This window comes from Canis aureus, chromosome 20, assembly GCF_053574225.1.
Source record: "Canis aureus isolate CA01 chromosome 20, VMU_Caureus_v.1.0, whole genome shotgun sequence".
Taxonomy (NCBI): Eukaryota; Metazoa; Chordata; class Mammalia; order Carnivora; family Canidae; genus Canis; species Canis aureus.
In genome coordinates, this window is record NC_135630.1 from 18,522,170 (window position 1) to 18,538,117 (window position 15,948).

General features: G+C 35.3%; 1 protein-coding gene across 15 annotated transcripts in view; it reads right to left on the minus strand.

Moving 5' to 3' along the window:
- Window positions 1-15,948, minus strand: part of LARP1B (La ribonucleoprotein 1B) — a 129,978-nt gene that overhangs the window by 13,410 nt on the left and 100,620 nt on the right. For 13 of the 15 annotated variants that reach the window (XR_013358810.1, XR_013358811.1, XR_013358813.1 and 10 more), the window contains 2 exons: window positions 12,019-12,230; window positions 11,461-11,567 (listed from right to left, as the gene is read on the minus strand). Coding sequence is in view for 10 of the 15 variants with exons in the window: in XM_077861065.1 (XP_077717191.1) it covers window positions 11,461-11,567; window positions 12,019-12,230 (319 nt within the window). In the remaining 5 variants the exon portion in view is untranslated. Of the gene's footprint in view, window positions 1-11,460; window positions 11,568-12,018; window positions 12,231-15,948 lie in introns of those variants that run through there. The other 2 variants (XM_077861072.1, XR_013358814.1) reach the window with 2 other exon arrangements.

Consider the following 15,948-nt stretch of genomic DNA (forward strand, 5'->3'; position numbering starts at 1 on the left):
TCTCTTTGTGGTTTTCGTGTTTCTCTAATGACTAATGATATTGAACATCTTTTCATTGGCTTATTGGCCATTTGTATATCTTCTCTGAAGAAATAAATGTCTATTCAAATATTTTTGCCAGTGTTCACTTCGGCAGCACATATACAAATATTTTTGCATTGGATTTTTTTTTTAGTTGTCAAGTTTTTGGAGTTCTTTATATATTCTAAGTATTAATCCCTTACCTAATAAGTGATTTGCAAATATTTTCTCCTATTGAGTAGGTTGTCTTATGACTCTGATACTATCTTTTGATACATAAAAATTTTTAATTATGATAAGTATATATTTTTTTCTGTCACCTGTGCTTTCGGTGTGATATTCAAGAAACCAATGCAAATCTAAAATGATGTAGATTTTTCCTTTATGCTTTCTTCTAATAATTTTATCGGTTTTTCTTAACATATTTTTAATTTAAATTAATTAACATATATTATTGGTTTAAAAGGTAGAGGTCATGATTCATCAGTCATATATAATTCCCAGTGCTCATTATATCATATGCCCTCCTTAATGTCCATCACCCAGTTACCTCATCCACCCAACCCCTCAACTCTCCAGCGACCCTCAGTCTGGTTCCTATGACTACGAGTCTCTTATGGTTTGTCACTGTGATTTCATCTTACTTGACTTTTTTCCTCTCTTCCCCTATTATCCTCTGTTTCTTAAATTCCACATATGAGTGAGATCATATGATAATTTACTTTTTCTGATTGACTTATTTCACTTAGCATAATACATGTTAGCTCCATCCACGCCTTTGCAAAAGGCAAGATTTCAGTTTTAAAGATGGCTGAGTAGGGCAGCCCCAGTGGCACAGTGGTTTAGCACCGTCTGCAGCCTAGGGTGTGATCCTGGAGACCCAGGATCGAGTCCCACATCAGGCTCCCTATGTGGAGCCTGCTTCTCCCTCTGCCTGTGTCTCTGCCTCTCTCTCTCTCTCTCTCTCTCTCTCTCTCTCTGTCACTCATGAATAAATAAAGCTTTAAAAAAAATAAAGATGGCTGAGTAGTATTTCATTGTATATATGTACCACTTCTTTACCCATTCATCTGTCGATGGACATCTGGGTTCTTTCCATAGTTTGGCTATTGTGGACATTGCTGCTATAAACACTGGGGTGCAGGTGGCCCTTCAGATCACTACACATTTGTATCTTTGGGGTAAATCCCTAGTAGTGCAATTGCTAGGTCATAGGGTAGCTCTATTTTCAACTTTTTGAGGAACCTCCATACTGTTTTCCAGAGTGGCTTGTGCCAGCTTGCATTCCCACCAACAATGTAAGAGGGTTTCCTTTTCTCTGTATCCTTGCTAACATCTGTTATTTCTGGACTTAATTTTAGCCATTCTGATGTGTGAAGTGCTCTCTCTCTCTTTTTTAAAAATTTTATTTATTTATTCATGACAGACAGAGAGAAAGAGAGAGACACACAGGCAGAGGGAGAAGCAGGTTCCATGCTGGGAGCCCGACGTGGGACTCCATTCCGGGTCTCCAGGATCACACCCCAGGCTGAAGGCAGCGCTAAACCGCTGGGCCACTGGGGCTGCCCGTGAAGTGCTATCTCATTGTGGTTTTGATTTGTGCTTTCCTGATACTTAGTGATGTTGAGCATTTTTTCAAGTGTCTGTTGGCCATTTGGATGTTTTCTAGGGAGAAATGTCTTTTCGTGTCTTCTTCCCATTTTGTGATTGGATTATTTGTTCTCTGGGTGTTGAGTTTGATAAGTTCTTTATAGATTTTGGATACTAGTTCTTTCTCTGATATGTCATTTACAAATATCTTCTCCCATTCTCTCAGTTGTCTTTGGTTTTATTGTTTCCTTTGGTCTGCAGGAGCTTTTTATCTTGATAAAGACCCAATAGTTCATTTTTGCCTTTGTTTCCCTTTCCTCTAGGCACCTGTCCAATAAGAAGTTGTTCAGCCGATGTCAAAGAAGTTACTGCCTGTGTTCTTCTCTAAGTTTTGATGGTTTCTTATCTCATATTTAGGTCTCTCATTTATTTTGAATTTATTTTTGTATATGATATAAGAAAGTACCACAGTTTCATTCTTTTGCATGTTGCTGTCCAGTTTTCTGAACACCACTTGTTGAAGAGACTGTCTTCTTTCCCTGGTTTGTCCAAGATTGGTTGACCATATAGTTGTATGTTCATTTCTGGGTTTTCTATTCTGTTTCACTGATCTATGTGTCTGACAACCTTTTTTACAAAAATGGAAAACTTTATTTTCAAATCATACGAAATTGAAGGAGTTCTAAGAAGCCAAAACAATCTTACAGAGGAAGAATAAAATTGGAGAATCAACATTTAGTAACTTTGAAAATTACTACAAAGCTACAGTATTAAATTAAATTAAAATATTATGGTCCTGGCATAAAGATGGATAAGTGGACCAATGGAATAGAATAGAGAGCCTACAAATAAACTCTCATGTGTCTGGTCAGTTTATTTTCAACAAGGGTGCTAGAACTCTTCAGTAGAGAAAAGAATCATCTTTTTAACAAGTGGCACTGGAAAAACTGAATATCCAACATCCAATATCCAGCAAAAGGATGGATAAGGATGGATCCAGAACTTATTCCCCATACAAAAAAAAATAATAACTCAAAATTGATCAAAACAAATGAAAAAATGAACTATTGGGACTTCATCAAGATAAATAGCTTCTGAACAGTGAAGGAAGCAATCAACAAAACTAAAGACAACCTACAGAATGAGTGAAGATATGTGCAAATGACATATCTGATAAAGGGTTAGTATCTAAAATCTATCAAACTCAACACTCAAAAACAAATAATCCAGTTAAGAAATGGGCAGAAGACACGAATAGACATTCTTCCAAAGAAAACATCCAGATGGCTAACAGACACATCACTCATCATCAGGGAAATACAATCCAAACCATGATGAGATACCACCTCACACCTGTCAGAATCGCTAAAATAACAACATAGGAAACAACAGATGTTGCTGAGGATACAGAGAAAGGGGAATCCTCTTACACTGTTGGTAGGATGCAAACTGGTGCATCCAGCTGGAAAACAGTAGAGAGATTCCTCAAAAAGTTAAAAATAGAGAACTATCCTCTGACCCAACAATTGCACTACTAGGAATTTACCCAAAGAATACAAAAATACTAATTCAGAGAGGTATATGCACCCCAATGTTAACAGGAGCATTATCAATAATAGTCAAATTATGAAAAAGCCCAAATGTCCATTGACTGATGAATGTATAAAGATGGAATATTACTCAACCATAAAAAAGAACAAAATCTTGCCATTTGCAACAATGCGGATGGAGCTAGAGTATTATGTTAAGCAAAAGAAGTCAGGGAAAGACAAATACCATATGCCTTCACTCAGGTGTGGAATTTAAGAAACCAAACAGATGAAATACAAAGGGTAAAAAAAAAAAAAGAAAAAAAGAAAGAGTGGCAAACCATTAAACAGACTCTTGGGGATCCCTGGGTGGCTCAGAGGTTTGGCGCCTGCCTTTGGCCCGGGGCGTGATCCTGGGGTCCCGGGATCGAGTTCCGCGTCCGGCTCCCTGCATGGAGCCTGCTTCTCCCTCTGCCTGTTTCTGCCTCTTTCTCTCTCTCTCTCTCTCTCTATGTCTATCATAAATAAATAAATATTAAAAAAAAAACCAGACTCTTAACTATAGAAAACAAACTGAGGGTTACTGGAGGGTGGGAGGATGGGTTAAATGGGTGAGGAGTATTAAGGAAGGCTCACTCCATGATGATCACTGTGTGTTGTATCTAAGTGATGAATCACCAAATCTTACAGTTGAAAGTAAAATTATACTGTATGTTAGCTAACTGGAATTTAAATAAAAATTTGGAAAAAGATAAAAAGGCTGTTGGAATTTTGATAAGGATTTTATTGAATCTATAGATCACTTTAGTTAGCACTGATATCTAACAATATTAAGTCCTCCTATCCATGAACATGAAATGTCTTTCCATTTAGTTAGGTCCGCTGTAATTTTTTCAGCAATGTTTTGTAGTTTTTAGTATACAAGACTTTTACCTCTTTGTTTAGATTTTTTTCCCCCTAAGTATTTAATTCTTTTAAGTGCTAATGTAAATAGAATTGCTTTCTTAATTTCCTTTTCAAATGTTTAATGCTGGCATACAGAAACACAACTGATTTGTGTTTTGTACCCTGCAACTTTGCCAAATTTTTAAATTAGCTTTAGTATCTTTCTTGTTGATTCTCTGGGAGTCTATATATAGAATCAGTCTATATATATCTGTGACTGGAGATAGTCTTACCCTTTCCTTTTTAATTTGATATCTTTCCTTTCCTTCTCTATTAGCTCTGGCTAGGACTTTCAGTACAACATTGAATACCAACAGTGAAAGCAGGTATTCTTGTCTTGTTTCTGATCTTAGGAGGACAGATTTCAATCTCTCACCACTGAGTATGATGTCACCTGTGGGTTTCTCATAAATACTTTTTATCATGTTGAGGGATTTTTCTTCTATTCTTAGTTTCCAAATACTTTGTAATCATAAAGAAGATGTTGGAGGGCAGCCCGGGTGGCTCAGCGGTTTAGCGTCGCCTTCAGACCAGGGCATGATCCTGGAGACCTGGGATCGAGTCCCACATCGGGCTCCCTGCATGGAGCCTGTTTCTCCCTCTTCCTTTCTCTCCCTCTCTGCGTCTCTCATTAATAAATAAACAAAATCTTAAAAAAAAAAAAGATGTTAGATTTTGTCAAATGTCTTTTCTGTATCATGTGGTCATTTCCTTAAATTCTTTTTTAATTTTATGTATTTATTTTAGAGTACGTATACAAACGGGAGGAGAATCCTCAAATTGACTCCCCATTGAGCTTGGAGTTTGATATGGTGCTTGAACCCAGGACCCAGAGATCATGACCTGAGCCAAGATCAAGAGCCAGCTACTTAACCAACTGAGCCAGCCAGGCAACCCTAGCATTTCCTTAGTTCTATGAACATGATGTATTTTCTTATGTTGAACCACCCTTGCATTCCTGGGATAAATTCCACTTGGTCATGGTGAATAATCCTTTCAATATACTGCTGGAATTTTTAAATTAATTAATTAATTAATTTATTAATTTATTTAAAGTAGGCTCCACGCTCAACATGGGACTGGAACTCACAACCTTGAGATTAAGAGTTGCATGCTGGGATCCCTGGGTGGCACAGCGGTTTGGCGCCTGCCTTTGGCCCAGGGCGCGATCCTGGAGAACCGGGATCGAATCCCACATCGGGCTCCCGGTGCATGGAGCCTGCTTCTCCCTCTACCTGTGTCTCTGCCCTTCTCTCTCTCTCTCTCTCTCTCTGTGACTATCATAAATAAATAAAAATTAAAAAAAAAAAAAAAAGAGTTGCATGCTTTACTAACTGAGCCAGCCAGGTGCCCCTGACAACTGCTGGATTTCATTTGCTAATATTTTGTTGAGAACCTCTACATCTATATCCATAAGGTACACTAGTATAAAATTTTTATTTTCTTGTGATGTCTTTATCTGGTTTTGGTACTAGGGTAATGCAGGCCTCATAGAATAAGTATTCCTTTCTCTTCAATTTTTTGGAAGAGTTTGAAAGGGATTAGTGTTAATTCTTTAAATTAACACTAATTAAGTAGAATTCACTTCAAGTAAAGCCACTTGGTCTGGAATTTTCTTTGTTGGGGGACCTTTGAATAGTGGTTTGATCTCTTTACTCTTACATATGGGTTGAGAATTTGTATTCTTGAGTAAGTTTAATGTGTATGTTTTAAGGAATTTGTGCATTTCTTCCAAGTTATCTATCTATTGATGTATAATTGTTCATACTATTCTCTTTGAATCCTCTTATTTCTGTGAAGTTGGTTAGTTGTTTCCATTTCCATTTCCGATTTTAGTTATTTGCATCTTCTCTTTTTTTTTAATAAATTAATTTTTTATTGGTGTTCAATTTACCAACATACAGAATAACACCCAGTGCTCATCCCGTCAAGTGCCCCCCTCAGTGCCCGTCACCCATTCACCCCCACCCCCTGCCCTCCTCCCCTTCCACCACCCCTAGTTCGTTTCCCAGAGTTAGGAGTCTTTATGTTCTGTCTCCCTTTCTGATATTTCCCACACATTTCTTCTCCCTTCCCTTATATTCCCTTTCACTATTACTTATATTCCCCAAATGAATGAGAACATACACTGTTTGTCCTTCTCCGATCGACTTACTTCACTCAGCATAATACCCTCCAGTTCCACCCACGTTGAAGCAAATGGTGGGTATTTGTCGTTTCTAATGGCTGAGTAATATTCCATTGTATACATAAATCACATCTTCTTTATCTTTGACAACCTAACTAAAGAAACTTTGTTTTGTTGATCGCAAAAGAATGAACTTTTGTTTTTGTTTTTTTAGATTCTATTCATTTATTCATGAGAGACAGAGAGAGAGGCAGAGACACAGGCAGAAGGAGAAGCAGGCTCCATGCAGGGAGCCGACGCGGGACTCGATCCTGGGACTCCAGGATCACACCCTGGGCCAAAGGCAGACACTCAACCCTGAGCCACCCAGGCATCCCTCAACTTCTGTTTTTACTGATTTCTCTACTCTTTTTCCTTTATTGTTTATTTTTGCTCTCATTTTCAACTTTTCCTTCCTTCTGATAGCTTTGGGTTTAGTTCACTCTCAAGTTTCTTAAAATATAATGTTAGGTTACTGATTTGTGATCTCTTTTCTTTTTAAATACAGGCATTTATAGCTGTAAATTTCCCACTGAGCACTGCTCTCCTTGCATTGCATTAAGATTTGGTATGCTATGTTTTCACTTTCATACATCTCTAAGTATTTTCTAATTTCCTTTATGATTTCTTTTTTTGACTCATGGGTTAAAAGTGTGCTTAACTGCCACATATTTGTGAATTTTCCAGTTTTACTTCTATTATAGACTTCTAACTTCATCCCATTGCAGTCAGAGAAGATACCTTGTATGGTATCTGATTTAAAATTTATTGAAGTATTTCTTTTGACCGAACACATGCTCTATTGTGGAGAATGTTCTGTGTGTATTTAAGAATGTGTATTCTGTGTTACTATTGGGTAGAATATTATATATATAGGTTAGGTCTAACTGGTTTATTATATTGTTCAAGTCCTCTATTTTGTTACTCATATCAAGTTGATCTATGCATTATTGAAAGTAGTATATTGAAATCTCCAACTACTCTTATAGAGCTGTTTATTTCTCCCTCCAATTTTTTCAATTTTTGCTTCATATATCTTTTTTTAAAAAAAATTATTTATTTGAGAGAGAGAGAGGTGGGGACGGGCAGAGAGACGGAGGGAGAGAATCTCAAGCAGACTCCCTGCTAAGCATGGAGCCTGACACAGGACTAGATTCCATGACCCTGAGATCATGACCTGAGCTAAAATTAACAGCTGGATGCTTCAGGTTCCCTGCATGGAGCCTGCTTCTCCCTCTGCCTCTGTCTCTACCTCTCTCTCTCTCTCTCTCTCTCTCTGTCTCATGAATAAATAAAATCATAAAAAAAAAAAAGATCTGGATGCTTAACTGACTAAGCCACCCAGGTGCCCCAATTTTTGCTTCATGTATCTTGAGGGGCTATTATTAGTTACATGTATCTTCATACAATTAACCCTTGAACAATGCAGGAGTTAGGGGTGCTGACACCCTACACAGTCAAAACTCCACATGCAATTTTTTACTCTCTAAAATCTTAACTACTAATACCTACTGTTGACCAGAGGTCAATATACACAGTCAATTAACACATACTATGTATGTTAAATGTATTATATACTATACTCTTATAATAAAATAAGCTAGAGAAAGAAAATGTTATTAAAAATCACAAGAGAAAATAGTATTTATAGTGCTTTACTGAGAATCTAGAGTATATGAATCTGTGTTAATATCAATCAGTCTAGGATTTATTTTAGCAACATTCTGCACACTAGGACCAAATATAATGGAAAGAGATTTGGAGTTCTCAGTTTGAGATTTGGGGACATTAGAACCATAAAATAAGTCTAAGAGCAAGAATCTAAAATTCTATCAAAATTTATGAGACAGGGCAGCCCGGGTGGCTCAGTGGTGTAGCGCCGCCTTCAGCCCAGGGGTCCCGGGATCGAGTCCCATTGTCAGGCTCCCTGCATGGAGCCTGCTTCTCCCTCTGCCCATGTCTCTATGCCTCTCTCTCTCTGTGTCTCTTATGAATAAATAAATAAATAAAAATTTTAAAAAACATGAAATTTATAAGACAGACACAGAAAGACAAGAAAACTAAAATTTTTAATCAAAAGATAATGCAAAAAAAAACCAAACAAACAAAGAACAAGACATACAAAGGTGATCCACCTATTGCCATGATCACATGGTGGACTTCAAAATAACTGTGATTAGATTAATATGTTGAAGGATCTCATGGAAAAAGAGAACATGTATTGACATAGAACTTCAATAGGAAAAAGAAAAATCTTATTAAAAAGTCAAATGGTGGGGATCCCTGGGTGTCTCAGCGGTTTAGCACCTGCCTTCAGCCCAGGGTGTGATCCTGGAGTCCTGAGATTGATTCCCACATTGGGCTCCCTGCATGGAGCCTGCTTCTACCTCTGCCTGTGTCTCTGCCTCTTTCTGTCTCTCATGAATAAATAAATAAAATATTTAAAAAGTCAAATGGTAATATAAAATATAAGAAGTACAGTATCAGAACTGGAGAATCCTGTAAGGAGGTTGTCAAGAAACTGGAAATGGGTCAATAAAAATTATCCAACGTGAATTACAAAGAGAAAAAGAGTAGAAAAAAAGAGAGGAGATCATCTAAGAGCTGTGAGATATTAGCAAATATCTAATGTATACATAATTAGATCCCCAGAAGAAGAGGGAATGAACAATAAGAACACAGGGCAAAAAATACTTGAAGAGGTAATAGATGAAAATCTTCCTAACCAAATAAAAGATAACAAACAATTTAAATCCAATAGCCTCAGAGAACCACAAGCAGGATAAATCCCTTGTGTATCCACACATATTTACGCATACATCCATACCCATACTAGATCCATCAAAGACTTTAATACCTAATAAGAGTATCTTTCAAAACAGAAAAAAACTTTTCTTGATTAGCAACAGTTGACAGAATCCACTGTTAACAGACGTGTACAAGAAATGAAGAGCACTACAAATGGTAAAAATAGAGCAAATGTTTTAAAAATGGGTCATGTTGGGGTATCTGGGTGGCTCAGTTGGTTAGGCATCTACTTTCAGCTCAGGTCATGGTCTCAGGGTCCTGGGACTGAGCTGCAGAGATTGTCTGTTCATCTGGTTCCTTGCTTAGTAAGCAGTCTACCTTACCCTCATCCCTTGCCCCCTCATGCACTCTCTCTCAAATAAATAAAATCTTTAAAAATAAATAAATAAAAATGTCTCACGTCGCTTGCCTTAAAAGCTAACTGTCTAAAGAAAAATAATTAACAAAGCATAGTACAAAGGATGGGAGGAAATGGAACTTTACAGTATTAAGATTCTTATGCTATACATATAGTCGTATAACAATATTTGAAAGTAGACTAAATTAAAATGTATATTATGAACAGAAGACCAGAAAAAATAAGAGAGATAACTGAGAAGCCAATGGTACAGATAAAATAGAATTATTATAAAAACTCAATTGATCCAAAAAAAAAAAACAGAAGGAAAAAGAACAAAGAAGAAACAAGATTAATAGAATATAAGATGGTAGATTTACAACCAACCATATCCATAATTACATCAATGTAGACAATCTAAAAATAGGAATGTTGATAGTGGGTGAGGCTGTGGTGTGGGAGGCAGGACATGCAGGGAGTATAAGGGAACTCTTAGTACTTTCTATTCAATTTTTGCTGTGAACCTAAAACTACTCTTAAAAAAAAAAAAGGTCAATTTAAAAAATTCACACTCACTATTATAAATATCTGTCACCCCTTAATTAAGCTCCAGAAAGGCAGGGACTGTAATTATCTTGTTCCCTGCTGTATACTCAGTGCCTAGAAAAGTGCCCAACACAATGTTAAGCCCCTGCTTTCCTGATATATTTTACTTGTGGAAGAAGGTGGAGTGGTGCCTGGGAATGAATAAATCATTATATAGATAAATTATTAATAACAAAAGATATAATGTAATAAAAAATGAGTTGTAAGAAAGATATTCCTGACTAAATGTTCCATTAAATGTTCTAACTAAACCAAAAGTTATTGACTAAACATCTTTCCCCATTATTTGTTGATCTCTAGATATAGTGCTCTGATTAAAAAATATATATATATCCTGGAAAATAAACGCTCAAAATCACTTAGAACACAAAATGTATACAATAGATATACAAAAAACAGATACACATTTTATTTATTAAGGACAATATAATGAGAACGAAATGTAAAAGGATCAAATAAATATCACTGGAAAGACAGAGGCGGGGATTTTCAGATCATGATAAACTTACTAGCTTGTCTTTGAATGAAAATATTTAATCTTTCCCTTGTAGTAATCAGTCAAAAAACATTTTTTCTTAAAGGTAAGTTTTCTTTTAGAAAGTAGGTCAGATAATTATTCTGAAAATATCTATATAAACACAAAATGGGTTTACAAGAAACACAAAGCAATTAGCAGTAAATCACCTCTGCATCCACTGTATAGGACAAAACATACCATATTATATTATGTAACTGGCACTATATCAAAGGTTTTCTCTATCATCTCTTTTGAGGTAAATAATAGGCTTTTTAAAAGAAATTCAAGCTAAAAAAAAAAGCACTTACTACTAACAATCAGCTAATCTAAGTTATTTCCTGTAAAAAGGAAAAATCTCAAAATAAAAATGTGTTTTATTTCCATATTCTTTATATAGTTTGAATGGGTTGTTTAGCATATTAACTCACTAAGAACATACTATACTATTGAGAATCTGGAATCTTACATAAACCTAAGTTTTTTTTTTTTTTAAAGATTTTACTTATTAATGAGAGACATGGAGAGAGAGTGGGGGCGGGGGAGCAGAGACACAGGCAGAGGGAGAAGCAGGCTCCATGCAGGGAGCCTGACATGGGATTCAATCCCAGGTCTCCAGGATCAGGCCCTGGGCCAAAGGTGGCACTAAACTGCTGAGCCACCCGGGCTGCCCAACCTAAGTATTTTTTATCTAAGAGAACACATTTGTGGAAAAACTGGTTTAAATGGGAAAAAAAAATTGTCCCACTCAATTATTCCTTAATGTACTTATTAGAAAATTGTCCCACTTATTTCCCCACCTTTGGCTTCATTTTAAAAACTATTTTCATTGTTCCATAATTTATTAATATAATTAAGTTTTAAATATTCCAAATGTCTAATTAGTACCTGTTTTCAACAAACTTAAAATAAAAAACAAAGCAATGTTTGACAATTATAGTACCTGACAGAAGATGTTCTTGGCCCGTGATCTCTGGAATCCATTACCCAACCAACATGACATTCTAGAGGGGGATTTGTACTATGTCTTGTTTTTCTTTTTCTTGGACTCTAAAGAAAAAGAAGTCAAACATTGCAATTATTTCAGTAGTGTGAACTTCACAAGTAAATTAAAACCCTCTGACTGTAAACCAGCTCAAACAGTTTCATACTGTGGATGACATTATGAAATCACATGAAGTCACAAAACTCAAATATCTCACATACAAGTTACAAAACTTAACAAAGAAGATCCTTTGCTAGGTTTCAACACAAGGATTACAAGATATACAGCTGAGTGTGATTCTTCATTATATCATCTGATTGACATTAATTACACTACAATTGTAAAGAAGTTATTCCTTAACCTGAGAAAACATCACTATGGTAAAAATACAATTTTAAGTGAATTCTTACAATCTAAAATATATATTTTTCAAAATATGATAAAACGAAAAAGTCTCATTTTGTAATATTAAAGGATATACAATGCAGGCTTTATGTTCCTGGTTGTTTTGTGTACCTTTACATCAATAGCTTTTGGTTCTTTAACAACAGGATAAAATCTTGGTGTTTTGTTTGGATCTTGTAACCTGGGTGTTCGAGGTGTTTTAGGTGTCCTCACAGGATGAATTCTAGGAGATTCTGGAACTGCTGTGGGCAATGAATGGGCCAATGTTGCTAAAGATATTCCTGAAACATCAAACAGCTTCTGGGCTGATTCATCACTCAAATCTGCAAAATAAAAAGCTAGTTCAATGTACTTAGATGCTAAGAAAGTATTTTACGCTCAAAAGAATTTTTCATTAGAAACATTTCAAATATGTAGGAATAAAAAACACTTGTCTGCACATCACCTAGCTTTTACTAGATTTTAATTTTGCTGTATCTGTTTCTGACTTTTTTAAAACAAAAAAATAGGCTGAAGCCCACTGTATAACCTTCCCCAATCCCATTTCACTTTTCCTCCTGAGAGACAACTAAGCTTTCAAATTTGGTATTTTTATCTATTATATGCATATACGTAATAACATTATTTTGCATAATTAACTTTACACAAATGACATCATACTCTATGTATCTTTTTACAAGCCTTTACAATCATATTTCGAGACCTGATTATTCAAGTTCTACTCATATAGCTTTGTTTGGTTTATTCACTTTTACTGCAGAATATTATGCTGTTATACAACTATACACAAATTTATCCATTCTCCTGAAGATATATATTTATATTATTTCTAAATTTTTGGTATAATCAAAGATGCTGCAATGAACATTGTTAAACATGTCCCTCTGTACAGATAGATGTGAGCATGTCTCTAGGGTTCATATGTGAAATGGAAATGTTGACTAAAATGACACATGTATCTTCTGACTTACTGAGTACTGATTGCCAAGGTCCTTTCAATAATGAATGGTTTCACCGATTTATAGTCCCACCAGCAGCATGAAAAAGTCTTAGCAATCTAATACCCGGGTTAAGACTAGGTTTTGTTTAGACGTTTAAATATTTTTCTAATAGGATTTAAATCAGGCTTCCTGCATGGAGCCTGCTTCTCCCTCTGCCTGTGTCTTCTCCCTCTGCCCGTGTCTCTGCCTCTCTCTCTCAGTCTCTGTGTCTCTCATGAATAAATAAATAAATAAATTTTTAAATTTTTAATTAAAATTTATTTTCTTATATATTATCCCATTAGATGCTAAGAACAAGTCCCAGTGGTTCCCTGAAAACAAGGGCCATAATCTTTATTTGTATACTAATGCCTACGATAGTGCTAAGAAAAAAACATACCAACCAAATGACTGATAACTGAGTTGTGTTAATACAGATTTTCCTTGGACCAAAAAGTTATGCAATCTCAAGGATAAAACTATGATCATACACTGAAAAATATGTAAATCCAGCACCTCTGTAAAAGAAATATGTAAAGATCTAGGAACAATAACAGTAAGCTAACATCCAGATTATGGTCTCCAAATTCCACTTCCCATTGATTTGGTTCTCTAAAAGAGATATAGTCTGGAGCACAAAGTATAATATCAGCCTGGGAAATCCTGAGTCAGAAAGCAGTGAAGTTAAAAAAGAAAAAAGAACCTAGAATAGGTCATAAGGATACAGCAGCAAACTTCAGTGGACCCCACTAGTCAAAAATGAAGTACTCTCACCACTAAAAATAATGATAGAAATTGATTAAACATGTCAAATAAGTAAGTTCTGTGAATTCATAATGGTACCGTAAAACTTAATCACATTTGTAAGTTGCTAGGGCACAAAACTTACTCTTCTAAAAACTGATAAACCGAATACAAGAAATAAGCAATTTTCCTTCCTTTCTTGGGAAGACTGAACTTCAGAGCAATGAAAGTGTTGATAAAATAATATTCTTCTTCATAGAATTCTAGTTAAAAAATACAGAAGGTATGATAGAATTAGAAGATTACTATTTTGCAACTCTAATGAAATAGAGGATCTAGGGAATATTCATTGATAACTCTTAAAATCTCCCTTCAACATTTAGTAGAATGTTGAAGGGAGATTCAACATCAAAGATACAATCCCTGAAAGGAACAACTGATAAACAGGGCTTCACTGAAATGAAAAAACAAAACAAACAAACAAAAAAAAAACATCTGATACACAAATGACACTGGCAAGAGAAAAAGACAAGTCAAACTAAAAGAAAATATTTGCAAAAGACATATCTACTAAAGGACTATTAGCCAAAATATATAAAGAACTCTTAAAATTCAACAAAAAGAAAACAAACCAATTTAAAAAATCTGAACAGATACATTAAAGAAGAGATACATATGACACATAAGCACAGGCAAAGATGTCCCACATCACATGTTACCACAGAAATATAAATAAAAATCAAATACCACCACACACCTATGAGAATGGCCAAAATCCAGAACTCTGGAAACACCAAATGCACACAAGGATATGGAGCAACAGGTTCTCTTATTCATTAGTGGTGGGAATGCAAAATGGTATAGTCACTTTGGAAGACAGTTTGGCAGTTTTGTACAAAACTAAACATACTCTTACCATATGATCTAGGAATCACCATTCCTTGGTACATACTTAAAGAAGCTGAAAACTTATGTCCACACAAAAACTTGTACAGTAGCTTTATTCATAACTGCCAAAACTTGGAACCAATGAAGATCCTACAGTAGATGAATGAACAAACTATGGTATATCCAGACAATATACAATACTGTATATTATGCAGTACTAAAAACATATGAGCTATTAAACTATGAAAACACATGGAGGAATTTTAAATGCATATTACTAAGTGAGAGAAGCCAATGTGAAAAGGCTACATACTGTACAATCCCAACTATTCAATATTCTGGAAAAGAAAAGCTATTGAAACAATAGATCAATGGTTGCTAGGGGTTGGAGGGATGGTGGGAGGAATGTGAATAGGTGAAATCTAGAGGATTTTCACTTTGTATGATACTATAGTGGTGGATACATGTCATTATACATTTGTCAAAACCCAAAAAAATGTACAATACCAAGAGTGAACCTTAATGTAAACTATGAACTTTGGGTAATAATGATGTGTTGGTGTGGGTTCATCAGTTCTAACAAATGTATCACTCTGATGTGGGATATTGCTATGAGGAAGCAGCATCCTTCATTAGATGGGTAATAGTCATGTAAGCTCAGGGGAGGGAGAAAATGGGAAATCTCTGCATCTTAGTCTTAATTTTACTGTGATCCTAGAGCTGTTCTTTAAAAAAGTCTTTAGAAAAAAAAGTTGAAACTTTATGATGAGTGGATCAGGCCAATAACATTTAAACCTAATAATGATCAATCATAGCAGCAGTAAAAGAGAGCCTAAATACAGTATATGATGTAATTGGAAGTAAATAACTCCTTCTAAGAGATAGTCTTGTGACCAGAAATATAAAAATCCTGAATATACTAAATCTTCCACATCTAAATACTAGTTCATATGGAATAGAGGAGATAAAGGAACATACTGAATGATATGAAGATACAAACAGTTAAATCTGGATTATAAAAAATCTTATGACAAATTAATCAGTTTCTTCAAGTCATTGGCATGGAAAAACAAGAGGAACGCTTACAGATTAAGAGTAACTTAATTGTCCTATCGATCAAGTGGAATGTATGTACCTTTTTTGGCCCTGATTTAAACAACCAATTTGAAAAAGTACATACCAGACACCAGGGAAAACCAAACATAAGCTGCACATATATACAATGAAGTATTTGCAGAAGAAATGATATTTGAATGAAATGAGACTCAACATTAGATACCAGAAACAGATGGGGAACAAGGTACAGACGAAAAAAAGAATGTCAGACTATTAACAATTGTTGAAATTTGGTAACATAATTACTTGGGGGTTCATAAAATAGCCCCCTCGACTTCTGATTTTATCCAACATTTCCATATTAAAAATCAAG